General features: G+C 61.5%; 2 protein-coding genes across 5 annotated transcripts; one reads left to right on the top strand and one right to left on the bottom strand.

The window, feature by feature from the left end:
- The first annotated feature begins 111 nt into the window (after positions 1 to 111).
- On the top strand, positions 112 to 15093 carry PTBP1 (polypyrimidine tract binding protein 1). Of its 4 annotated transcripts, none has more exons than XM_024236637.3 (15): positions 112 to 501; positions 2415 to 2445; positions 6347 to 6422; positions 6812 to 6984; positions 7068 to 7214; positions 7306 to 7476; positions 7614 to 7724; positions 7804 to 7978; positions 8287 to 8364; positions 9185 to 9333; positions 10657 to 10690; positions 11146 to 11238; positions 11326 to 11542; positions 13318 to 13395; positions 13469 to 15093. In XM_024236637.3, the coding sequence occupies exons 1-15, from the start codon at positions 494 to 496 to the stop codon at positions 13599 to 13601; spliced, it is 1674 nt and encodes a 557-aa protein (XP_024092405.1). In that variant the 5' UTR covers positions 112 to 493; the 3' UTR covers positions 13602 to 15093. The 4 variants fall into 4 exon arrangements, with proteins under 4 accessions (XP_024092405.1, XP_024092406.1, XP_054394503.1 ...); XM_054538528.2 differs by lacking the exon at positions 112 to 501 and adding an exon at positions 979 to 1546; XM_024236638.3 differs by lacking the exon at positions 8287 to 8364 and having other exon boundaries at positions 293 to 501.
- On the bottom strand, positions 14868 to 25508 carry PLPPR3 (phospholipid phosphatase related 3). Its single transcript, XM_024236635.3, has 8 exons — positions 25147 to 25508; positions 24702 to 24802; positions 18370 to 18555; positions 17986 to 18127; positions 17686 to 17881; positions 17492 to 17549; positions 17233 to 17406; positions 14868 to 16670 (listed from the first exon to the last, which is right to left on the bottom strand). The coding sequence occupies exons 2-8, from the start codon at positions 24774 to 24776 to the stop codon at positions 15354 to 15356; spliced, it is 2148 nt and encodes a 715-aa protein (XP_024092403.2). The 5' UTR covers positions 24777 to 24802; positions 25147 to 25508; the 3' UTR covers positions 14868 to 15353.
- Positions 25509 to 26158: the final 650 nt, after the last annotated feature.

Below are 26158 nucleotides of genomic sequence, written 5' to 3' on the forward strand. Positions count from 1 at the left end.
CGACGCGACTCCCTTTGCCCTCCCGGCCCAGGCGGGCGGGTCCTGCCCACTTGCAAGATGGCGGCAGCCTGGGCCAAGCACGCTTCCCGCCGCCTGACTCGCCACGTACCCACTCTCAAGATGGCGTCTCCCTCAAAGCCACGCGCCAGCTGACTGGCTCAGACGCCGTCACGTGCTCCCATTTTCTCCCCCTCCCCCGACTCCACAGGCCGTTTCCGCCTTCGGCCTTGAGGAATCACCGCCTCCCCCAATAGGCGCCTGCGATTTCTCTGGGTCCCGCCCCCGCACGGCCTTCTGGCCAGTGGAAGGCGCTGGTGGGGGCCCGCGGGGCTCTCCCCGCCCCCAGGCTGCAGCGGGAGCCAATGGGCAGCGCGCGCGGGGGACGTGTGCGGGCGTCTCCGCCATTTTGTGAGTCTATAACTCGGAGCCGTTGGGTCGGTTCCTGCTATTCCGGCGCCTCCACTCCGTCCCCCGCGGGTCTGCTCTGTGTGCCATGGACGGGTGAGTCGCACCTCGCCCCGCGCCCCGCCGCCCTCCCCGCGCCGCAGCCCTGCCCCCGCCGCCGCGCTGGCGTCCCCGGGGCCGATCTCGCCGCCTCCCGGGCGGGAGGGGGCGGCGGGCTCTCCCTTTCCTCTCCGCGTGGCGGGCGCGGGCGCGGGGCGGGTCAGGGGCTTCCCGGGGGTCTGGCCGCGTCCCCATCCCCCGCCCGGCCCGCTTCCGGCCCCCGCTCTTCCCGTCCCGAGCGCACGCGGCCTCTCGCGCCCCTCCCCCTCCGCGCGCGGCTCCGCACTTCGCCTTTGCCCCGCCTCGGCGGCGCGCGGCCCTTCCCGCTTCCCGTCCGGCCCTCGCGCGCCCGGATGGCCCTTCCCGCCTCCCGTCCGCGCCTCTCGTGCGCCTGCGTAGCCCGTCGCGCGTCCCCGTTGGCCCCAGCGCGCGTGCGCGGCCACCGTCGGGGGCGCGCGCCTTTCCCGCCGCCCGGACTCTGCCCCCGGCGCAGCCCCGGAAGGGCAGGCGGGGCTGGGGCGGTCGCCGGGAGGGAAAGCTGGCGCCGGGGCCTCGCCGCGGGCCCGAGTCGCTGCGCTCCCCGCCCTACCCCTGTCCCCCCGTGCGCCCCGGGCCGCGGCCAAGGGGTTTCGGTGATCTCGGGAGAGAGGCGGCCGCCCCGAGGGCCTGTTCTCCGCCCCGGGATCGGAGGGGCCTTTCCAGGGACCCCCGCGGGCGCCATCATGGGGAGGGGCCTTCCTGGCTCTCGGGCTGGGGCAGCCTTTCCGGGCGGCTTTGCTGGGCGGGCTTCCCTTGGGAGAGGTGGGAGCCCCCTGCAGAAAGGCCATGTCCCGCCGAGCGCTTCCTGCGCGAGGCCCTCCCTGGGAATAGGAAACGGGAGAGGCTGGAGATGTTTCGCATTCTTTCCGTTTTCCTGAGAAGTTTTTCTTGGGCTCAGTCACTTTTAAAAGTCTGTTAGGACGTGGTCCGTGCAGTCCGTGGTGTCAGAGGAAGAGGCGCAGCCCTAGAGTGGGTCTGGACTCCTTAGCATGCGTTCGGGAAGGTGGGTCCTGCAGACGGCGAGACGAGGGCTCCCCGCTCTCGGACCCGGCACTGCGGGCTTGGGGGCCGCGCACTCGCCTCCCGGAGTGAGGCAGGAGGCCCGGAGGCTGCCCTTCCGACGGACGCTCCGAGTCACTTAGGGCCTCGCCGGGAGTTGCAGTGGCCCCGTAGAAGCCGTGGGGAGCTCACTGTTGGGTCAGGAGTTGGCCGGGGCTGAGGGGAGGGCCTCGGGCAGTCCGGCTTTCTTCCCACCTTCCCCCCGGGGTGTCCCGAGGAGGGAGAGTCGGGTCGGGCGGGGCTCGGGTTGATCAGTAACTGAGGCTGTGTTCTGGTCGGTCTGTTAATTTTTATTAACGGTTTCCACGGCCGCCACCCGCTCTCCTCGGTGGATCGGGCTCCACTCTGCTGAGAGGCACCCTCTTGGGGGGCACCCCCACCCGGGCGGAAGCTCTGGCCCAGGCCTGTGAGTTTGCCAGTTTCAGCCTCTCCGAGGCGTTTCCAATTTTCTGGAAAGCACACAGCAGCCCTTGAATCTCTCAGCGGCATCTAGCATTCCTCGGGGCTTCCGGGGGGGGGGTGTCTTTGTCTTGGGACGTGTGGGGCCTAGTCCAGAGGTGGGGCCTGGGGTCCTGCTGGGAGGGAGGGGCGCCAAAGGACAATGGTGGCCCCTTTTCAAGTTGCAGTCAAGTGGACGGCTCACTTCCCTGCCCTTCTGAGCTTTCTCTAGCGGGGCCTCGTGCAGCCAGAGGGAGCCCTGCGGAGGTGGCGGCTGCAGGGACCTCCGGGCTCTCCTGGCCCCGGGACAGCCGGGTGCTCCTGCTGCTGAGTGGCTACCAGGCTAACGTTGTCTCCTTTCTCTCTCTCTACAGCATTGTCCCAGATATAGCCGTTGGTACAAAGGTAGGCACTTCTCACTTTGCTTCTCCCTGACGCTCCTCTGACCTTGTGCGACCCCGGGGGCCACCCCCCAGCGCTGCTGCGTTGGCTAGAGAGCGCCTTTCCATTCCTAAGGGGCACGCTACCCTTGGTCTGGAATCTGGAGTTGGGCGGTAGGGTTTGAACCCCGGGCTCCAGTGCCCGTGAGTTTTGGGGGCTTGGGTTTGCTGGCTGCCCCTCAGGTTTGGAATCTGAGCTGCTCTTGAGTTCTTGCTCTCAGCAGCGAGGGCTCTGCGTGCCCCAGGCCTGCCTTTGGAACTTCTGCCTCTAGAGGCTGGAATCGTGCCGTTCAGTGGGTACCTCATGTTGTGGCTGCCAGGGGGACTCTTGGTTTTGATAGGAAAAGAGCCACCTGGCTGTGGAGGGGACCTGGACAGACTCCAGCCTGTTTGAGTGGCTGGGATGGGCATTTACTGGTTGATTTTGACGTTAAGTTTTTTTGTTTGTTTTTTGTTTTCTTGAGATGGAGTCTTGCTTTGTCACCAGGCTGGAGTGCAGTGGCGCGATCTTGGCTCACTGCAACCTCCACCTCGGGTTCAAGTGATTCTCCTGCCTCAACCTCTTGAGTAGCCGGGATGACAGGTGCCCACCACCATGCCTAGCTAATTTTTGGTTGTTTTTTTTTTTTTTAAGTAAAGATGGGGTTTCGCCATTGTTGGCCAGGTTGGTCTGGAACTCAGGTGATGCACCCCCCTTTGGCCTCCCAAAGTGCTGGGATTACGGTTGTGAGCCGCCAGACCCGGCTGACATTAAGTATCTTTTGATGGCATCTGGTCAGAACAACAGCAAACTGTCAAAGGTGTTGTTTGGGGCAAGAGAAAAATGAATGTGCCACATCTCTGGTGTGTGTGAATCTTGCAGCCCCGTGGAGGGTGAGGCCAGGGCTAAGCGTGTAAGGAAAGGGGGTCAGAACCTGGAGAAGAATAAGGTCCTGGGGAGACGATTCTCGAGGGAGCTGTAGTCCTCGTTTAGCTGGGGTAGTTGGTTAATGATTCTGCTCGTCATTGTGAGTTGAGGGGGCTCGACTTCAGGGCTTGTCCCCCGAGAGCCTCCTGCAGGGTGAGCCCACAGTGGTGGCGTCCTGAGCCAGCAGCCAGCTGGTTTCTGGTCAGTCAGCGGTGGTGCCTGGGCCAGGTTTCGGTTTTTCCCAAGTGGACTGCTGTCTTTACACGCTGCCTGTCCCGATCTTCCTGGAGATAAAACCTGTTTGTTCAGTGTGGGAGGAGGGAGAGGTACTTTCATCTGAAGCATTTGCAATAATCCCTAGATGTGTCTGGCTTGTAGGCAGTCATCTCTTCCCTGCTTCTGTGGGCCTGCTTTCCAGCTGAAGTGGCCCTCAGCTTCCATCGGGTGGTCCTGGAGCCCTCCTCTGCAGTTCTTAGGGGGCTCGTTGGCTGGGACGTTGAAGCTCATCCAGCACATGAAGCCTGCGGTAGGGATTTTGCCACAGGGCAGGGTTAGGGCTCCTGCTGGGTGCAGGCCCTGGTAGAAGGGCGAGGCAGTACCCTGACCCAGATGATAACCCCCCCTCCCCCCACCACCAGGGAGCCCTCGGCTGACCTGGGCCCACACCTGGCTACACTGTCCTTTAGCCGGGGACAGAGCAAGCTCTTGTTCAGTGTGGGGTTAAAGACACCTAGGACCCGCACTGCAGGGCCCCAGCTGCAGACTGGAAGTCCTGGGGCGTTTCCTGTCAATCTGTGCTTCAGGACAGGTGCCCTGAAGGGACCCTCCTGGGGTACCCGGCAGCTGCTGTGAAGGCAGTGGAGGCGCTAGGCCCAGCTTGTGTCTCCTGGTTGCTGCGCTGTGGAGCCTCGGAGCCTCCAGGTGTCCCTTCCGTTGTGCTGGGGCGCTGCTGAGCTGAGCCAAGCAGGCCTGGGCAGGCGCGGAGTTTGCTGCCACAGACAGTTGTGGGCAATGCCAGGCCACTTGGCCATGGGAATGAGATTAGGGCTTCAGGCAGGCGGCCAAGAGGACCGCTCAGAGGAAGGTGCCCCGCCTACCACTCCACTCAGAGACAGGGTCCAAGATGCCCTTTTTAAGGTTTGTGCGGCCAGCACAGGGGAGCAGCATGGGCGCCTGGCCGCTGTCCAGCTTGGGGAGGACCAGCCCTGGTGTCCTAGATGGGGTCGGCTCCTGGGTTCCCCCAGCCTCTGAGCTGGAGGTGAGAGGAGACAGGAAGCGACTTCCTGTGGGGGGGGAGGCTGGAAGCTGGAGGGCCTGCATCTCAGGTGCACCCGTCCTCCCTTCCCGTCCTGGTACTGCTGTGTTTTCTGATCGCGTGGTTTCCACCTGAGGCGGCTGGCTCTGATCCCTTTCCCCTGGGCCTGCGCAGCCCCGCCTTGTGCTCATAGGGGGCCCCAGACTCTGAAAGCGAGGAGAGGACTCGAGGGTCTGTTTTCAGTATTTGGGTTCATTTGTGTCTGGCCGGAACCTCAGAGCCGCCCTGACACTGGACACTGTTCATTCTTTGACCCTAAAGTCTTGGGGACTGACAGGTGCCATTTGGGTGGGCGCCGGGCCTGTGGAGCCAGGGCCAGGGCAGGAGTGGAGCTGAACGTGGGTGGAGGGGAGGCAGCCTTAAGAGAAGACCAAGCGCAGGCTCGGGGAGGCCAGCGTTGGTGGGGGCTCTCTGGCCAGGTGTGGGGGCGCATGGAGCAGGCTCCGGGAGGTGGCGTGGGGGCAGCTCCTTGACCAGGCATGGGGGTGTGTGGAGCTGGGGGTTGTCTGAGGGGGGACAGGGTGTGACATCCACTGGTTCCTTCTGATGTGATGGCCCTGGGCCCCTCAGCAGGTGGGGGCAGGCTCTTGGTCTCACTCCTGATAAGGGAGATGGAGGCTCCTTTGTTCCCTGGGATGGCCCTGTCCTGGGGGGCCTGGGCGCTGCCCTCAGTGCCTGCAGAGGCCGGCTTTGCAGACCAAGCGCCTGTGCTCCAAGGTCCTCAGACCTGAGCTTTGTTTTCCGTGTAACTAAGGGCCGTAACCAGCGCCTCCTCCAATTTCACTCTTTGAATAAACGTGTGTCTTCAATCCTTGCAGCGGGCTGCGGGGGGAGTCTGCCTGCCGTCCTGAGCCTAGGATCAGTCTAGTGCAATTCTTAGAAGTTGATCCAATTACGTAGAAATAACCAGTGAATAGATTGTTTCTGGAGAGAAAATGGACAGGTCAGAAGTGATGGAGCCGCTGAGGAGCTCCCCCTGGCCCTAGTCACAGCTGCGATACCAGCAGATCACTGCGCGGGGAGGCCGTGTCTCTAGTCCTCAGTCTCGCGTGTGCAGAGACGGAGGTCGGGTTTCCTTACTGGGCTGGAAAACAGGAGAGGAGGGGCTCCTGCGAGAGTGAGGGAGGCGGCGCTATAATTTGGTTCTCCTGCGAGGCCACCAGAAGTGAGGACAGTTGCCTGGGCCCTGCCGTGTGCTGCTGGGGAGGCTGGCTCCATGGAATGGGTCCCCTGCCCTGCTGGCTGGTGGCTGAGGCCCCAGGCCTGTGCCCAGGGCGGCCAGCAGCACAGTGAGGCCACGTCCACAGCAGAGTTGGCCGTGGAGATAGTGTACGCGGTGCCCTCCGTAGCTGAGAGCCTCCCAGCCCCACACTGGCTGAGTACCCAGGGCTTCCAGAATTTGGAAAAAGGAGCAGTGTCTTGGTTGTGGAGCTGTGGGGTGCTGTGCGTGTCCATGGGCTGGGGGTGTTTCTGGAGACAGGCCTGGGTCTGCGTTCGGGCTGCCCTGCCGTGGAAGCGTGGGTATGGGTGTGGGTTGGGGGTCTGGGACCCCAGGCAGCCCAAGCGGGAGCGGGACCGGCCGGTGGGGAAGGGAGGCTCTGGCTTGGTGGGAAGTGCAGCTCCGCGTTTTCCCTTCTCTTGCAGCGGGGATCTGACGAGCTTTTCTCTACTTGTGTCACTAACGGACCGTTTATCATGAGCAGCAACTCGGCCTCTGCAGGTAAGGCCCGGACTCGGCCCAGGGCAAGACCCGTGGGTGTCTTTCCCTGGAACAACCTTACGTTCTTGTTCTGGGACTCTACCTTCTATCTCAAACTGCAGAGGCCCATGGTCCACGCTACAGGCCCAGGTCCAAGTTCTCGCTACAGAGAATTTCTAGGGAGGCGCTGGATGGATGGTCCAGGCTGGCACTTGGACCTGTGGGCGGGTTGTCAGGAGCAGGGGTCCTGACTGTGCGGGCCTTGGCCTCACGCGCTGCTGGTTCACATGCATCCTCCTGGGGCTCAGGGTTGGTCTCCGTAGCAAGCAGGGCTCTAGGGGGCTAGCAGGGACCTTCCTCTGTGGGCTCCTGCGAGTTGGTGCCTGCGTCTCATGGCACCCCCTTTTCAGCAAACGGAAATGACAGCAAGAAGTTCAAAGGTGACAGCAGAAGCGCCGGCGTCCCCTCTAGAGTGATCCACATCCGGAAGCTCCCCATCGACGTCACAGAAGGGGAAGTCATCTCCCTGGGGCTGCCCTTTGGGAAGGTCACCAACCTCCTGATGCTGAAGGGGAAAAACCAGGTACCTGAGCCGCGTTTCTCCGGGGCGCTCGCACCGCGCAGGCGGGGAGGAGGAGGGCCCAGCGCTCACTGCCTCCCCCACAGGCCTTCATCGAGATGAACACGGAGGAGGCTGCCAACACCATGGTCAACTACTACACCTCGGTGACACCCGTGCTGCGCGGCCAGCCCATCTACATCCAGTTCTCCAACCACAAGGAGCTGAAGACCGACAGCTCCCCCAACCAGGCGGTGCGTGGCCCTGTGGCGGACCCCAGCAGCCTGGGGACCTCGGGTGGGTCCAGCCGCATGGGCCAGGGACTCACGGCTGTGTCTCCCACAGCGGGCCCAGGCGGCCCTGCAGGCTGTGAACTCGGTCCAGTCGGGGAACCTGGCCTTGGCTGCCTCGGCGGCGGCCGTGGACGCAGGGATGGCGATGGCGGGGCAGAGCCCCGTGCTCAGGATCATCGTGGAGAACCTCTTCTACCCTGTGACCCTGGATGTGCTGCACCAGGTGAGGTGGCCCCGTCACCGCCGGGGCAGCTCGGGCTTGGTCAGGCTGCTATTGCTGTGGGCACAGGCACACGGGAGGGGCCTGGCAGGGCTGGTGGGTGCTGGGTAGGAGCTCACGCTGTGGCCTGGGACCTGCAGATTTTCTCCAAGTTTGGCACAGTGTTGAAAATTATCACCTTCACCAAGAACAACCAGTTCCAGGCCCTGCTGCAGTACGCGGACCCCGTGAGCGCCCAGCACGCCAAGCTGGTGAGTGGGGCTCCCAGGATGGCGCCCGCCCTGGCCCTGGCCCTGGCCCAGCCACGTCTCACGTTCCCTCTCCCCTCAGTCGCTGGACGGGCAGAACATCTACAACGCCTGCTGCACGCTGCGCATCGACTTTTCCAAGCTCACCAGCCTCAACGTCAAGTACAACAATGACAAGAGCCGCGACTACACGCGCCCAGACCTGCCCTCCGGAGACAGCCAGCCCTCGCTGGACCAGACCATGGCCGCGGCCTTCGGTAAGAGGCTGCCCGACGCGGCGCCAGTGTGCAGAGTGGTCTGTTAGGGCCGCTCAGTTCGGAGTCCCAGCGGCACGGGCCCGGCCCTGCACCAGGGTGATGCGCCTGCCGCTCTCTGCACGGCCAGCACAGCACGGTCCGGCGCCCCCCACGTCGGGACCACGGCCCCCCCCCCCCGGAGCGGCGGATCTGCCCGCGAAGGCTCTGTCGGGGCCGCCCGCCAGCCGGGTTGGGGCCCATCCCGCAGCACAGCGCCCGCTCGCGGTGGAGGTTGTGGGTGCGATGATTAGTGTCTCATTTATTTCTAGGTGCACCTGGTATAATCTCAGCCTCTCCGTATGCAGGAGCTGGTTTCCCTCCCACCTTTGCCATTCCTCAAGCTGCAGGTATTCAAACGCTTGGTCTTGGTTCCCCAGCGACTGCATGCCCACACCACCTTCCCAGGCAGCTCCGCATCCACGGCGGCAGCCTGGGCGGACTGGGCACTCGAGTGCCAGGTCAGGGGCCCTTCCCGGGAGAGGGGACGCCACGTCCACAGAGCAGGGCAGTGGTAGGACAGGGCTGCGGAGGCCCACGCGTGGACGGCGCCAGCCAGAAGCCACTAACCGCACAGTCTTTGTGGTCTGGTTCCCTTCAAGCACCTCCGGGCGAGCGCGAGGACCGCCAGTGGTTGGAGGGATGTGTCCCTAGTAGTTGAATTTGAGTGGCCTGGTAAGCGCGTGGCCCGAGGCTGAGGAGCATGACCGGCGGCGGGACGTGTGTGCGTGGCCGTCCTCCTGCTTCCCTTCTGGGACCGGGGCCCGGCCGCCCGAGTGCTGGCCGTGGACGGAGCAGCGCCGCCCCGCGGCCGCCTTGTCTGCATGGAGGCGTGGGCACGCATGCGCGGTGGTCCCGGGACAGGCCCTGCTTGCCGAGGGCCCCGTGTCTGTGCTGGCGGAGCCGGAGCTTTTCTGTGCTGTGGGCGCATGCAGAGGAGTCCAGGCCCGGCACGGCCCGTGCTGTGAGGAGAGGCGGGCGCTGGTGCAGGAGCCAGCGGGTGGCTGTGCGGGGGTCGGGCGACCCCACAGGCACCCGGGGTAGGGCCAGAGCCAGGGCCGCCTCCCGCGCGGCTCGGCTCCTCGGTGCATGAGGACGGGGAGCGTCGGCCTCTCCCACTCTGCGGTGGAGTGGGGGCGCCGCTGCTCATGTCACCTCCTACCTTTCCAGGCCTTTCCGTTCCCAACGTCCATGGAGCCCTGGCCCCCCTGGCCATCCCCTCGGCGGCGGCAGCAGCTGCAGCAGCAGGCCGGATCGCCATCCCGGGCCTGGCGGGGGCGGGAAATTCTGTATTGCTGGTCAGCAACCTCAACCCAGAGGTACGTGGGCTTTTCCTCCGCGCCGTTCCTCCAGGAAGAGCGAGCAGGGGATGTTGTGCTCGGTCTTGGGTCCCGGAGCAGCGCCGCCCCTCGCTGTGTCTGCGCCTCTGCCCCGGCAGCCCCTCTGCCGCAGCGCTGAGACCTCTTCTTCCAAGATGGCTTGAGTTTTTCTGTTTTCCTGAATTCGCATCTTGGTTTGCGTTTTCACTTCCATGATATGCACAATGAATTATTTTTTTGTTACCCAAAGGCAATCTAAAAGTTACTGGAGCTGAGCAGGGCGTGCAGTTCAGAGCCCCAGCAGGCCGCCCTGCCGGTCAGCGGGACACATAGGGTTAGCGCGGCAGGGTGTGGGCAGCCCCTGTGGCACGAGAGCCTGTTACTTAACTGGTGGATCTGTTATTTCTCAGAATGGTTAAGTTCCCCTCGGGGAGAGCTTGGGTGAAATAAGAGGCTCAAAATATGTAACTCTTGATGGATGGGATCCCTGGAATGAGCATTTCAGGCTGTTCTGTTTCCCGGCAACTCCTGTGACTTCCTCAAGGCGGTGCCCAGCCTGGCCCTCCCTCGCGGGGGCCCAGGACGCACTCCCTGCCTCTGCCTCTTACCACGAGCCGGGTGCTGTCCCTCCCGCTCCTCCTGAGCTAGGGGACCCACAGCGAGGCCGTGCACTAACAGACTCGATCTCCCTTCACGCCTGTAATCGTCCTTAGAGACTGACTTGTGCCACAGCCGCGGGAGACAGCGCTGCTGCAGGGCTTGGCTGAGGTGGCCGCGAGCGGAGCTGCACCCGCGCTCCTGGGGGGCGTGGTTGGGATCGGCTTCTGGGAGCCCCTCCAGCAGCGCTGTCTCTGCCGGCATGTGAGTGAAGGTGCTTTTCTTACTGTGTGCCCCTCGAGGTAAACCTGTAACTGGAATGTGTGTGGAGTGTGACTGATAGAACACTACCTGATTTTCTTATGTATTTACTGACCTGTGTTTTTTTGCTACTTTTTTTTCTTTTCTCCCCTTCCCCTTTCCCAATTTTTTTTCTTGCCCTGATCCGGAATTTCTTTGCCAACTGACTGCACGGTACTTCTGCTTCCTGTTGTTGCTTGAAACAAAACAAAAACATAAACAAATAAAAAACAAAAATTCCCCCTCAAACCCTGCTCTCCGGAAACCAACCTGCCCTTGAATATTAACATCCTGACAACTTCATCATCCATCAACCACTGCACGCCTGCGGGGACTGTCTTCCTCGTGTGGACGATTGGCAACTCGCCCCCCTTGACCTCTCCCTCTCCCCTGTCCCTCCGCTGCCTTGCTCTGCTGTCTCTAAAGAGAGTCACACCCCAAAGCCTCTTTATTCTTTTCGGTATGTTATCGTTCACACTTTTATTACCTTGTTTTCGTTAATTGAGATGATTTGGATGCCCTGAGACGTATTATGAGTTTGCGGTTTGGCACTCTGATGCTCCGTGGCATCCGCCTCGTTTTACGGTTTGCTTTCGGTTTGCGAATTTTATTTGGTCCCGTAGATACGTACGCATGGTGTACCGCCCTGCATGCTTTTCAGAGTTAGGCCCGTCGGTGGCGCATGCTACTGTGGCCACCGCTGGCAGCTTACCTGTCCTGGATGCTATGACTTTGCTGAACGGAGCTGCTCCTGTTAGCGCGCCCTGTGGCTGCGAGACGCAGCTCCGCAGTGGCCGATAAAGCAAACCCGGCCGGGCTGAGCCGGGCCTTGTGGGGGTGCGCGGGGCGGGGCTGACGGGGAGATGGGCAGGGCAGGCGGCAGGCGACTCAGGCCCCATCCCTGGGCTTTTGAAGGCGTCTACGGCGACGTGCAGCGCGTGAAGATCCTGTTCAATAAGAAGGAGAACGCTCTGGTGCAGATGGCGGACGGCAACCAGGCCCAGCTGGGTAAGAGGCCGGGCGGCCCCGGGGGTGGTGGGGGCAGGGGCTGCGTTCTCTCTCGGGCGCCTGGTCACGTGGGTGCTGCTCCCCCAGCTATGAGCCACCTGAACGGGCACAAGCTGCACGGGAAGCCCATCCGCATCACGCTCTCAAAGCACCAGAACGTGCAGCTGCCCCGCGAGGGCCAGGAGGACCAGGGCCTGACCAAGGACTATGGCAACTCACCCCTGCACCGCTTCAAGAAGCCGGGCTCCAAGAACTTCCAGAACATATTCCCGCCCTCGGCCACACTGCACCTCTCCAACATCCCGTGAGTGCTGGGCCGGGGGGCTCACAGGGCCGGGGGTGGGCAAGGGCTCTGCTTGACTGTCCTACCGCGTCAGCGTGTGGACTTCTGGCGTTTCCAGAGTGCAGGTCGGGCACCTCTTGTCCCAAACCTGAAGTACTGCAAGGCCTGAAGCTTGAGCCGAGGGCTTCTCAAGGGAGGGGGATCATTGGACACTTTGGAGGTTTTGGCTTAGGGGATGCTTCTCTGAGAAGGTATAATGCATACATTTATTTATTTATTTTTATTTTTTGAGACGAAGTCTTGCTCTGTCACTCAGGCTGGAGTACAGTGGAACAATCTCGGTTCACTGCAGCCTCCGCCTCTTGGGTTCAAGTGATTGTCCCACCTCAGCTTCCCAAGTAGCTGGGACTGTAGGCACGCACAACCACACCTGGCTAATTTTTGTATTTTTAGTAGAGACGGGGTTTCACCATATTGGCCAGGCTGGTCTCGAACTCCTGACCTCATGATCCACCCGCTTCGGCCTCCCAAAGTGCTGGGATACAGGTGTGAGCCACCGTGCCTAGCCACATTTATTTATTTATTTACTTATTTTGAGATGGAGTCATGCTCTGTCACCCAGGCTGGAGTGCAGTGGCGGGATCTCTGCAAGTTCTGCCTCCCGGGTTCACGCCATTCTCCTGCCTCAGCCTCTCGAGTAGCTGGGACTATAGGTGCCCACCAGCACGCCCGGCCAATTTTTTGTATTTTTAGTGGAAACGGGGTTTCACCATGTTAGCCAGGATGTTCTCAATCTCCTGATTTCGTGATCAACCCGCCTCGGCCTCCCAAAGTGCTGGGATGACAGGTGGGAGCCACCACACCTGGCCTAATGCACACCTCTGTAATCCCAGTACTACGGGGGGCTGGGCAGGGGATCACTTGAACCCAAAAGTTAAGACCAGCCTGAGCAATAAAGTGAGACCTCTGTCTCTACAAGAAAAATTGGTTAAAATTAGCCAGGAGTGGTGGTGTGCACCTCAGGTCCCAGTTCTTTCGGATTGGGAGGCTGAGGTGGGAGGTTCACTTCGAGCTCAGGAGGTTGAGGTTGCAGTGAGCTGTGATTGCACTGCCACACTTCAGGCTGGGTGACAGAGTGAGACCCTGTCTGTAAAAAATATATAATGCAAGTATTTGGAAATGCAGGTACATCTGGCCCCAAGCATGTCAACCAGTAGTAGTAAGCCCTTTGATATTTAACATGTTACTTGTGAAATGTTATCAGAAAATCAACAAGGGGCCTGGCAGAGTGGCTCACGCCTGTCATCCCCTCACTTTAGGAGGCCAAGGCAGGCAGATCACCTGAGGTCAGGAGTTCGAGACCAACCTGGCCAACCTCACCAACCTGGTGAAACCCGTCTCTACTAAAAATAAAAAAATCAGCCTGGCATGGTGCTGCGTGCCTGTAATCCCAGCTACTTGGGAGGCTGAGGCAGGAGAATCACTTGAACCTGCAGGCGGAGGTTGTGGTGAGCTGAGATCACGCCACTGCGCTCTAGCCTGGGTGACAGAGCAAGATTCTGTCTGAAAAAAAAAGTGGAGGAGCGTGGTATTCTGTTTCTGCAAACTTGTAGATGCCTGGTTTCGTTAGAAGTTGCTTCAGACCGTTGTGGACGTGTATTTGATACCCCATTTCTGGGCTCCTAAAAGGCCCTACACCTTCCCTGGCCACTGAAAACTACTCTGGGGAAAGCCTTGCGGACCCGACTGGGCGGCCCCCCACGCGGCCCCAGGCTCACGCCTTTCTCCTCCCACAGGCCCTCAGTCTCCGAGGAGGATCTCAAGGTCCTGTTTTCCAGCAATGGGGGCGTCGTCAAAGGATTCAAGTTCTTCCAGTGAGTATGAGGCGGGCTGTGCCTGGCTCTCCACGGGCTGCCCTGCGGCCGGCCCTGACCCCCTGTCTTGCAGGAAGGACCGCAAGATGGCGCTGATCCAGATGGGCTCCGTGGAGGAGGCGGTCCAGGCCCTCATTGACCTGCACAACCACGACCTCGGGGAGAACCACCACCTGCGGGTCTCCTTCTCCAAGTCCACCATCTAGGGGCACAGGCCCCCAACGGCCGGGCCCCCTGGCGACAACTTCCATCATTCCAGAGAAAAGCCACTTTAAAAAGCAGCTGAAGTGACCTTAACAGACCAGAGATTTTATTTTTTTAAAGAGAAATCAGTTTACCTGTTTTTAAAAAAATTAAATCTAGTTCACCTTGCTAACCCTGCAGTGACGGGGACAGCTCAGGCTCTTGGTGACTGTGGCAGCGGGAGTTCCCGGCCCTCCACACCCGGGGCCAGACCCTCGGGCCTTGCCTTGGTGGGGCCTGTCGGGCGTGGGGCCTGCAGGTGGGCGCCCCGACCACGACTTGGCTTCCTTGTGCCTTAAAAATCCTGCCTTCCTGCAGCCACACCTCCCCCCCCCCCCCGGGGTGTCCTGGGGACCCGAGGGGTGGGGGTCGCACCAGAGAGAGGTAGGGGGCCTGGCCGGCTCCTGCAGGATCATGGAGTTGGGGCGCGGCGGCGGTGGCTGCGACACCCCAACCCCAGCCCTCTAATCAAGTCACGTGATTTTCCCCCACCCTGCCCCCAGGGCCTTACCTTCTGCCCCCAGGCGGGCTCCCCGCTGCTCCAGCTGCGGAGCTGGTCGTCGTAATCTCTGTATTATATACTTTGCAGTTGCAGACGTCTGTGCCTAGCAATATTTCCAGTTGACCAAATATTCTAATCTTTCTTCATTTATATGCAAAAGAAATAGTTTTAAGTAACTTTTTATAGCAAGATGATACAATGGTATGAGTGTAATCTAAACTTCCTTGTGGTATTACCTTGTATGCTGTTACTTTTATTTTATTCCTTGTAATTAAGTCACAGGCAGGACCCAGTTTCCAGAGAGCAGGCGGGGCCGCCCAGCGGGTCAGGCACAGGGAGCCCCGGTCCGATCTTAGAGCCCCTGAGCTTCAGGGAAGGGGCGGGCGTGTCGCCGCCTCTGGCATCGCCTCCGGTTGCCTTACACCACGCCTTCACCTGCAATCGCCTAGAAAACTTGCTCTCAAACTTTTTCAGGGTTTTTTTTTCCTTCAAATTTTGGACCAAAGTCTCATTTCTGTGTTTTGCCTGCCTCTGATGCTGGGACCCGGAAGGCGGGCCGCTCCTCCTGTCTTCTCTGTGCTCTTTCTACCGCCCCCGCGTCCTGTCCCGGGGGCTCTCCTAGGATCCCCTTTCCGTAAAAGAGTGTAACAAGGGTGTAAATATTTATAATTTTTTATACCTGTTGTGAGACCCGAGGGGCAGCGGCGCGGTTTTTTATGGTGACACAAATGTATATTTTGCTAACAGCAATTCCAGGCTCAGTATTGTGACCACGGAGCCACAGGGACCCCACGCACATTCCGTTGCCTTACCCGATGGCTTGTGATGCGGAGAGAACCGATTAAAACCGTTTGAGAAACTCCTCCCTTGTCTAGCCCTGTGTTCGCTGTGGACGCTGTAGAGGCAGGTTGGCCAGTCTGTACCTGGACTTTGAATAAATCTTCTGTATCCTCGCTGCGTTCCGCCTGCGTTGCTGGTTTTCTCTTTCTGGGGCTTGGGCGGCCCCGGCTCCCTCGCGGGTGTCCGCGGAAGCGCCAGGTGGGGCCGCGGGCGGGGTGGGCCCGGCCCTGAGAGTGATGAGGGTCCCTGCGCGGGGCGAGCGGGCCGGAGCGAATGACCAAGAGCCGGAACTCGGTTTCTGCCGCTTTATTGAGCATCCGCGCTGCCGCCCGCGCCCCCGGCCCGCCCCCCGCCCGCCCCCGGCCCCGCCGCGCTAGTCGGGGAAGCGGCGCGCCTGCATCTTGCGGAAGTAGCCCTCGGCCTCGGCCTCCGCCTCGCGCTCCGCCAGCCCCAGGCCGCCCGTGTGGCGCCGCAGCGTGGACTCCCGGCTGCCCGGGCCCAGCGCCCCATCGGCCGCGCCCAGCGTGGGCAGCCCCTCACCCGTGGCCAGGTTGACGGTGGCCACGGCCCCGAACCGCGGCTCCTCCTGGTCCACGTCGCTGACCGACGAGCCGGGGGACACGCCCGGGGGCTTGGCCCCGCCGCGGAAGCCGCGCGCCAGGTCCCCCAGCTCGTAGCCGCCGTCGGCCTCCGCCTTGGCCCCGCCGCCCGCCGCCTTCCACTCCCAGGGCGCGCCGCCGGCCGACAGGTGCACCACGGGGTGGTGCGGCGCGTGCGCGTCGATGGTCACGATGCTGGCGGAGTCGCGGTCCGACGGCGACCGGTACTGCGAGGAGTCGGAGCTGGCGCTGGACGACGACGCCGTTTCGGCCGCCTTGGGGCCCGGCGCGCCCGGAGCCTTGGACATGGCGATGACCTGCAGCAGCCGCGGAGGGTTGGCCACGGCCGCCCCGCTCTTCTCGGCCATCATGAGCCACTTGGCGCGCACCCCGGCGCCGCTTTTGGGGGACAGGCCGGCCCCCGCCTGCGCGCCCTCCTCCGGGATGTGCACCAGCGGTGGCGGCCCCGCGCGCGGTGGGAGGATGACCCGAGGCCCCAGCCCCGGCCGCGCCTGCACGGTGGGGTAGAGCGAGGGCGGGGCCGGGCCCTCGTCCTCCTCCTCTTCCTCCTCCTCATCTTCCTCCTCCTCTTCCTCCTCCTCCGCCATGGGCTCGGCGGGCGCGCGCAGGTGCCCGGGGCTGGCGTCGTCGGGCAGCCCCAGGCCGCGGCCCTCCAGGCTCTTCTGCTTCCACTCGCTGATGAGCTGCTTGGAGCGCGAGGCGTCCAGCGGCACGTGGATGGTCATGTGGCGGCGCGCGGGGTCGTCCAGCGAGGGTGCGCTGGCCCTGGGCAGCGTGTGGCTGAAGGTCACCATGTTCTCCTTGGCCATGGGGCTGCGCGGGGCCAGCAGGTCCACGTCCACGCTGGCGCGCTTCAGGCTGCCCAGCGAGGTCTTCTCGCGGGCCACGGGCCGGGGCGCGCCCTCCAGCCGCCCTGGGGGCCCCAGCTCGTCGGTGCTCACCGACTTATTCTGCTGATAAACCGAGTCGTGGCCCCTCTGCGTCAGGGCCCGCAGCGCGTCCTTGGCGGGGGCCGGGGCCGCGGGCTTCTCTGCAGGTGGGGCCTGGAAGTTGCCCACCGCGTGGCAGGCCTGGCAGGGAGAGGGGTCTGGGGGTGAGGCCTGGGGCTCAGACAGCTCCTCCCCTGTGATCGTTGGACTTGCCGTTAGGGGGCTTTGGGCTGGGGAGTGGGGGCTGGCAAGCTCTTGTCCATTGGGACCAGTTCCGGCCTCAAGGTTGCTGACCCAGCACATCGGGCAGGTCTGAGCCCACGGGATTGTGACTCCAGCATTCCAAGGGTGAGACACTTCAGCACACGTGCCTTCCCCCTAAGACCCCCTCGGCACCCATGTCTATCCCATCAGACACCCTGGGCACCCGTGCCTCCCCGCTAGAACGCCTGGGCACCCATGCCTCCCCCCTCAGGCCACCAGCCTCCCCCCTCAGACCTTCTGGGCCAGCCCCCACCTCAGAACCCCTGGGACCCGTGCCTCCCCCCTCAGGCCACCAGCCTCCCCTGTCAGACCCCCTGAGCCTGCCTCCCACCTCAGACCCCTGGGCCAGCCTCCCCACTCAGACCCTGTGGGCACTCATGCCTCCCCCCTCAGATCCCCCAGGAACCCATGCCGACCCCCATCAGAACCTGCCACTCACCAGGTAGGCAGCGATGCCCGCCCCGATGAGGAAGCCGGCATACACGTCCACCGGGTGGCTGCGGTACTGCGTGATCTGTGTGAGCCCGCACACGCCTGCAGCGATGGCAAAGGCGAAGACCAGGATGGGCTTCAGCAGCTTGGTGGTGTCCGAGATGACTGAGTTGAAGTACATCTGGGGGCATGAGGGCTGGGGTCAGGGAGGGCTCCCCAAGGGCCAGCAAGAGGCCCTGGGCAGGGCAGTGAGGGGCTGGACTCACCGACACGTAGACAGCAGCGAAGGCTGACAGCGTGGCGTGCTGGGACGGGAAGGTCTTCCTGTAAGAGGCGTCCAGCGTGAGCCCCGCCCGCCTGGGGACCCCAGCTCCAGTGGCCTCTCTGTGTCTCTGTTTCCCCACATGTTCACCGGGGTGGAAGAAGGCTCCCAGCCAGGGGAGTTGGGGGTCCGGCTCACCTTGCAGACAGGATGGCGTGGGTGTCGTGGCCGGAGCAGATGTCCTGCGTGATGTAGGGGTTGACCTCGCAGGACGTGCCCAGGAGAGTGTAGTTGGGCTTGCAAACGGTGAGGAAGAAGGGAGTGTGGTAACCCGTGGCCAGCTGGATCACGTCCGTCACCAGGGCTGTGGCACACAGGCCGAACACGTGGACACCTGCGGGGCGGAAGGCTCGGCCAGGCGGGGAGCTGGGGACCCGGGACAGCCCCACCCCCTGCACGTGGTCGTAGCTCAGGGTTGGGGTGTGTCCCGCAACTCACCCACAAACCGCACGGTACGCCGCAGGAAGGAGTTGAAGTTGCAGCCGCCGGCGTTGATGCTGCCCTCCGCCCCAGCGGGCCCTCCGGCACGGCCCCACAGCCGGGACTGCAGACAGTACAACATGCCCTCGGCCACCATGATCTGCCAACAAGGAGGGGGCGCTCAGGCCTCGGTGCCCACAGGGAGGGGGCGCTCAGGCGGGCTCCCATCTGCAGTGCCCACAGGCTGGCACAGGCCCCGGTGTGGGTGCTCACTGAGGCGGCAGTGGCTGCGGTGCCCACAGGCTGGCACAGGCCCCGGTGTGGATGTTCACTGAGGCAGCAGGGGTGGGCTCCCAGCCGCGGTGCCCACAGGCTGGCACAGGCCCCGGTGCGGGTGCTCACCGAGGCGGCAGGGGCCGCGAAGGCCAAGCTGAGCAGCATCAGCAGCGGGATGAGCTCCTCGTTGGTCTCCACGTAGGGCATGGAGAGAGTGCGGTCATAGCACTGGAAGCCCACCTTGGCCGGCTTGAAGAGGTCGGTCAGCTCCAGGAAGTACAGGGATACGATGGAAGAAGCCACTATGGGCAGCTGTGGGGACAAGGCGGGCCAGGTTCACCCTGCTCTCCCTCGTGGAGGTGTCTGTCCAGCCCTCCATGAATTCAGGGCCATCCACCATCTCACTCACCTATCCACAGATCCAACCCGCTCCCAGCCACTCTCCCCCATGAGTTATTCATCCATCCACAGATGCTCCATCCATAACTTGACCATCTACACATCACACACCCACTCACCCATCCTCCATCCACCCAAACACCTATGCCCCCAACATCCACCCACTCACCGACCCATCACTCATCCATCCACCCACTGGGAACCATCCATCCATTCATCCATCCACCCACCCACCCACCCATCATCCATCCACCCATTCTCCACCCATGCACCCAACGGTACCCATCCATCCATCCATCCATTCATCACCCAGCCATTCATTATTCCATCCATCCATCCATTCATCACCTAGCCGTTCATTCCTCCATCCATCCATCTCTCCATCTATCCACCCAGCCAACTGTCCAACCATCCACCCACCCACCCACCCATCTACCCACCTGCCCATCCACCCATCCATCCAACCGTCCATCCATCCATTCATTTCCCAGCTATTCATTCATCCATCCATCCATCCACCTATCATCCACCCATGCACCCAACGGTACCCATCCATCCATCCATCCATCCATCCATCCATCCATCCATCACCCAGCCATTCATTCATCCATCCATCCATCCACCCATGCACCCAACGGTACCCATCCATCCATCCATCCATTCATCACCCAGCCATTCATTCATCTATCTATCCATCCATCCATTCATCATCCACTCATGCACCCAACGGTACCCATCCATCTATCCACCCACCCAACTGTCCATCCATCCATCCACCCACCCACCTACCCCATCCATCCATCCATTCATTACCCAGCCATTCATTCATCCATCCTCCATCCACCCATCACCCACCCACGCACCCAACCGTACCCATCCATCTGTCTGCCCACCCAACTTTCCATCCATCCATCCACCCACCCACCCATCCACCTATCCATCCATCCATCCATCCATTGATCACCCATCCATCCATCCATCCATCCATCCATCCATCCACCCACCCACCCGTCTACTAACCTACCCATCTATCCACCTACTCATCCATCTACCCATCTGTCCATCCCCAACAGTCTTGCTCTGTTGCCCAGGCTGCAGTGCAGTGGTGCCATCTCAGCTCACTGCAACCTCCGCCTCCTGGGTTTTTGTATTTTTAGTAGACAGGGTATCGTCATGTTGCCCAGGCTGGTCTCGAACTCCTGGGCTCAAGTAATACACCCGCCTTGGCCTCCCATAGTGCTGGGATTAGAGGCGTGAGCCACCGCACCCAGCCGTGGCCTCAATCCTTTCTTTTTTCCCCACTCTGTCATGCAGCCTGGAGTGCAGTGGCGCGATCTCGGCTCACTGCAAACTCCGCCTCCAGGTTCAAGAGATCCTCCCACCTCAGCCTTCCAAGTAGGTGGGATTACAAGCATGCAATACCACGCCTGGCTAATTTTTTGTATTTTTAGTAGAGGCGGGGTTTCACCATGTTCCCCAGGCTGGCCTCGAACTTCTGACCTCAAGTAATCCATTCGCCTCGGCCTCCTGAAGTGCTGGGATTACAGACGTGAGTGACCTCGCTCGGGCATGGCCCCGGGCATGGCCCCAATCGTAATTCCTGCTTTGTTATGGCATCTTAGCAGGGGTTCAGCCCTCAGTCCAGTCCTGGGGAGGGCACAGGTCAGGGCTGGGGGCTCCAGGAAGGGAAAAGCCATCACTGAACATCCCAGGGCGGAACTGGATCGAGGGAGCTGAGTTCATGTCCAGTAAGCATTCATTGAGCACCTGTTGCATGCAGGCACGAGGCCCGGGGCAGACATGGAAAGTGGGTAGCAGCATGTGTTTGCACCTGACACCTGGTTTGAAAACCACCCACTTTACGGCCGGGCGCGGTGGCTCACGCCTGTAATCCCAGCACTTTGGGAGGCCGAGGCGGGCGGATCACGAGGTCAGGAGATCGAGACCATCCTGGCTAACACGGTGAAACCCCGTCTCTACTAAAAATACAAAAATTTGCCGGGCGTAGTGGAGGGCGCCTGTAGTCCCAGCTACTCGGGAGGCTGAGGCAGGAGAATGGGGTGAACCCGGGAGACGGAACTTGCAGTGAGCCGTGATTGCACCACTGCACTCCAGCCTGGGTGACAGAGTGAGACTCCGTCTCAAAAAAAAAAAAAAGAAAACCACCCACTTTAAGCTGTGGGTGGCCAGCAGACCCCCTGTGCCCCAGTCTCACCAGCTGCAAAATGGGAATGATAAAGTAGCCGTCTCCAAGGGCTCAGGTGGAGATGAGTCAACGTGGGAGGTAGCCCCTGGCAACTATCCACTTGTTCTCTCCACTCTCATTATCAGCATGATTTTGCTGGGGCGGGCAGACAGCATCAAGCCTGGGGAGGGTTTGAGGTGGGGCCTGGGTGCAGCCTTAAAAACATGTAACCATGGGCCTGGCGCGGTGGCTCACGCCTATCATCCCAGCACTTTGGGAGGCCGAGGTGGGCAGATCACCTGAGGTCAGGAGTTTGAGACCAGCCTGGCCAACATGGTGAAACCACACCTCTACTAAAAATACAAAAATTAGCCCAGCATGGTGGTGCGTGCCTGTAATCCCAGCTACTCGGGAGGCTGAGGTGGGAGAATCGCTTGAGGCCAAGAGGTGGCAGTTGCAGTGAGCTGAGATTGTTCCACTGTACTCCAGCTTGGGCAAGAGAGCAAGGCTCCATCTCAAAAAATAATAATAATAAATATAATAATAATAATAATTAAGGCCAAGCACAGTGGCTCACACCTGTAATTCCAGTGCTTTGGGAGGCCGAGGCAGGACGATCACTTGAGGCCTGGAGTTCAAGACTAGCCTGAGCAACATAGTAAGACCCTGTCTCTACTAAATATATACTTTTTTTTGAGATGGAGTCTCGCTCTGTCGCCCAGGCTGGAGTGCAGTGGAGCGATCTCGGCTCACTGCAGGCTCCGCCTGCCGGGTTCACCCCATTCTCCTGCCTCAGCCTCCCGAGTAGCTGGGACTACAGGCGCCCGCCACCACGCTCGGCTAATTTTTTGTATTTTTAGTAGAGACGGGGTTTCACCGTGTTAGCCAGGATGGTTTTCAACCTACTGACTTTGTGATCCGCCCGCTTTGGCCTCCCAAAGTGCTGGGATTACAGGCGTGAGCCACTGCGTCCAGACAATTTTTTTTTTTGAGACGGAGTCTCGCTCTGTTGCCCAGGCTGGAGTGCAGTGGCGCAATCTCGGCTCACAGCAACCTCTTTAGTAGAGACGAGGTTTCACCATCTTGGCTAGGCTGGTCTTGAACTCCTGACCTCGTGATCCGCCCGCCTCGGCCTCCTAAAATGCTGGGATTACAGGCGTAAGCCACCACGTGCAGCCTACTAAAAATGATTTTTAAAAATTAGCTGGGGCCGGGCGCGGTGGCTCACGCCTGTAATCCCAGCACTTTGGGAGGCCGAGGCGGGCGGATCACGAGGTCAGGAGATCGAGACCATCCTGGCTAACACAGTGAAACCCTGTCTCTACTAAAAGTACAAAAAATTAGCCGAGCGTGGTGGCGGGCGCCCATAGTCCCAGCTACTCGGGAGGCTGAGGCAGGAGAATGGGGTGAACCCGGGAGGCGGAGCCTGCAGTGAGCCGAGATCACACCACTGCACTCCAGCCTGGGCGACAGAGCGAGACTCCATCTCAAAAAAAAGTATACATTTAGTAGAGACAGGGTCTTACTATGTTGCTCAGGCTAGTCTTGAACTCCAGGCCTCAAGTGATCGTCCTGCCTCGGCCTCCCAAAGCACTGGAATTACAGGTGTGAGCCACTGTGCTTGGCCTTAATTATTATTATTATTATATTTATTATTATTATTTTTTGAGATGGAGCCTTGCTCTCTTGCCCAAGCTGGAGTACAGTGGAACAATCTCAGCTCACTGCAACTGCCACCTCTTGGCCTCAAGCGATTCTCCCACCTCAGCCTCCCGAGTAGCTGGGATTACAGGCACGCACCACCATGCTGGGCTAATTTTTGTATTTTTAGTAGAGGTGTGGTTTCACCATGTTGGCCAGGCTGGTCTCGAACTCCTGACCTCAGGTGATCTGCCCACCTCGGCCTCCCAAAGTGCTGGGATTATAGGCGTGAGCCACCACGCCCATCCTGCAACAGGAATTTAAATGCAATTTCGAAAAATAAACAGATTTTCTATGAAGTGATGTGGGCAACTCAATGATATTGTGTTCGGGTGGGACCCACTTGCCCGGGTGTGAGGTAACAGATTACAGGCCAGCCACCGGCCATGTGACCTCCATGGGTCACAGCTTCCTTGAGACTAGGGTCCCGTCTTCCATCGAGGCTCTGGAAGGCCTATCACTAGAGCCGGTTTCCCTGGCCTGACATGCAAGGATGGATTAAAGTTATTTTATTTTTTGAGATGGGGTCTGGCTCTGTCATCCAGGCTGAAGTGCAGTGGATGAAGAGCACAGATCTTGGCTCACTGCAACCTCCGCCACCTGGACTCAAGTCATCCTCTATATCAGGCTCCTATGTAACTGAGACCTCAGCTGCACACCACCACGCCCAGCTATTTTTTCTGTTTTTAAAATTTTGTAGAGACGAGTTTTTGCCATGTTGCCCAGGCTAGTCTTGAACTCTTGGGCTCAAGCAATCCATCTGCCCTGGGCCTCCCAATGTGTTGAGATCACAGGTGTGAGCCACCAACCCAACCTTAAGTTACTCTACCATCCTGAGCCGGGTGTGTGCCAAAATGGTAGCTTTTTTGTTTTAGAGACAGGGTCTCTGTCATCCATCCAGGCTGGAGTGCAGTGGTGCGATCACAACTCACTACAGCCTCAACCTCTTGGGCTCAAGCAATCCTCCCACCTCAGCCTCCTAAGTAGCTGAGAATAAAGGCACGCCCCACACGCCCAACTAATATTTTAATTTTTTTTGTAGAGATGGGATCTTGCTGTGTTGCCCAGGCTGGTCTCAAACTCCTGGCCTCAAGCAATCCTCCCACCTCGGTCTCCCAAAGTGCTGGGACTATAAACATGGCAAACATGAGCCACTGCACAGGGCAGGAGGCTCTATTTATTGCATTTATTGTCTTCTTTTTTTTTTTTTTCTAAGACAGGGCCTTGCTCTGTTGCCCAGGCTGGAGTTGCAGTGGCACGATCTCTGCTCACTGCAACATCCACCTCCTGGGTTCAAGCGATTCTCCTGCCCCAGCCTCCCGAGTAGCTGGGCTCACAGGCATAAGCCACCATACCCGGCTAATTTTTTGTATTTTTTAGTAGAGACGGGGTTTCACCATGTTGGCCACGCTGGTCTTGAACTCCTGCCCTCAGGTGATCTGCCCACCTCAGCCTCCCAAAGTGCTGGGATTACAGGCGTGAGCCACAGTGCCCAGCCTAATTTTTCTATTTTTAATGGAGACGGGTTTCACCATGTTGGCTAGGTTGGTCTCGAACTCCTGACCTCAGGTGATCCACCCGCCTTGGCCTCCCAAAGTGCTGGGATTACAGGCGTGAGCCACCGCACAGGGCAGGGGGTTCCATTTATGGTCATAAACTCCTCACTAGGTGCCTAACAGTTTTCCGTATTCTGTAAATATTAATTCCTATCAGCTCCATCGGTGGAAAAGCGGAGGCCCAGAGAGGTTAGGGGCAGGGCACCAGCCTCACCATTAGCAGAGACGAACTCAGACCCTGAGGCTTCGGAACCCACGGGGCACCTGCACCCAAGCGCCGCCCCCTCCGGCCTCCCCGCCCCCTCCAGGCCCCCAGCTCCCCGGCCCCCAGCCTCTCCGGTGAGCTCTGACCACACCTTGGTCAGAAGGGCTCACCTCCTAGCACCTGCCCACAGTTCCCACGGCCCGGACCCCCCTCGGTGCCTCTGGAGCTCCTATTCGACCCGCAGAGCCCAAGTCCTCTGCCCCACCCCCCATCCGCCGGGCACCCCGGTCCTGCCCCGCCCCGAGGCCACTGCGGGGGCAGCTGCGCCGGCTCTGGTCCCCCAGCGCCGGGGTCTCTGCAGGCGGGCGGAACCGAGGCGTCTCCTCCGGGCCCCAGCGCGACCCCCACCCACCTCCACGAAGTAGAAGCAGGGCAGAAGCGTCATGCTGTCCTTCGGGATCTTGTTCTTCTCCTTGGTGGAGACCATGGTGCCGCGGGCGCCGCAGGCCGTGGCTGGAGGGGAGAAAGCGGCGCTGGAGGGGGGCGCGCAGGCGGAGCCCGGGGGGGACACGGTGGCCGGCGCCGGCGGGAGAGGGGCGGTCGGGGAAACTGAGGCTGGAGAGAGCGGCGTCCGCGCGACCTCCCCGCGCTCCGGCCCAGGACGCGGCTTCCGGGCGCCCCCACACCCGGGATCGGGGAGTAGGGGCCGGGATCGGCGAGGAGGGCGGGGCCGGCCTGGCCGGGGGGTCTCCGGGGGGGAGCCAGTCCCCGCGTGGTGGTGGGGGGCATCCGGGAGAACGGGGGGTCCGGGCGGCGGAGGAGGCTGGGTCGGCGCCCCCAGCCCCGCAGCCCCTCACCTGGCGCGGCCGGCGCCCAGCACAAAGCGCGTCTCCTCCGTGGGGCGGGGCCGGGAGCCGGGAAGGGGGAGGGGAGGGGGAGGGTCCGGCCCGGAGACCCCCGCGCGCGCCCGGACGCCGCAGCCCAGACGCCGCGCCAGGGGCGGGGGCTCTTTGTCTGGGCGCGTCCTCCGCAGGCCCCGCGCACCGTCCCCGCCTCCCGGGCGCCGCCTCCCACCGCCGGGGGTCTCGGGGGTCTCAGGTCTGCGCGAGCGGCTGGCGGGGCTCGGGGGTCGCGTCCTCCTCCCTTCGGGCCTGCGGCGGCGACGGTCCCGTCCTCCCCTCCCGGGTGGCTGCGGTCGGCCCGGGGGGCCCCATCGAGACGGGGGCGGAGGCGGGGGCGGGGGTTGGGGTTTCGGGGTCTCTGACTGTCTCTGTGTCTCTCACGGTCTCTCGCCGGCTCCGACTGCCCCCGCCCCGCGCCTCCGCCCGCCCCTCCGCGGAGCCCGCCGCTCGCTGGTGCGCGTTTCCATGGCGAGGCTCCCAGGGCGCCCGGAGCATCGGAGACAAAAGAGCTGGGGGAGGGGGATTGGGGGGTCTCCCGGTGCCTCCCTCCCTTCCCCCCGCACTCACCCTCGCCCCCTCCGCCGCCCCGGGGTCCACCCTCCGCCTGGCCGCAGCCGCTCGGTGCGCACGGCGGGATTGCGAGGCTCGGGGCTGGGGGCTGCGGGATGCGGGGATGCGGGGATGCGGGCAGGGCCCTCGGGACGCGCACTCGGGCAGTGCCTGCTGTCTGCGGGCATTTCCTCCTGCATATGCGCAGCTCTGCGGGTAGGGGCTGGTTGACCCCCGTTGTAGGGATGGGGAAACTGAGGCTTGGCCACCCTGGGTCGCAATCCAAGGTCTCCGGGCCCCAAACGGCAGGATTTACAAAAATCGGTTTTTGGGCCGTGCGCGGTGGCTCGGGCCTGTAATCCCAGCACTTTGGGAGGCCCAGGCGGGCGGATCACGAGGTCAGGAGTTCCAGACCAGC

The sequence above is a fragment of the Pongo abelii genome, chromosome 20, assembly GCF_028885655.2.
Source record: "Pongo abelii isolate AG06213 chromosome 20, NHGRI_mPonAbe1-v2.0_pri, whole genome shotgun sequence".
NCBI lineage: Eukaryota > Metazoa > Chordata > Mammalia > Primates > Hominidae > Pongo > Pongo abelii.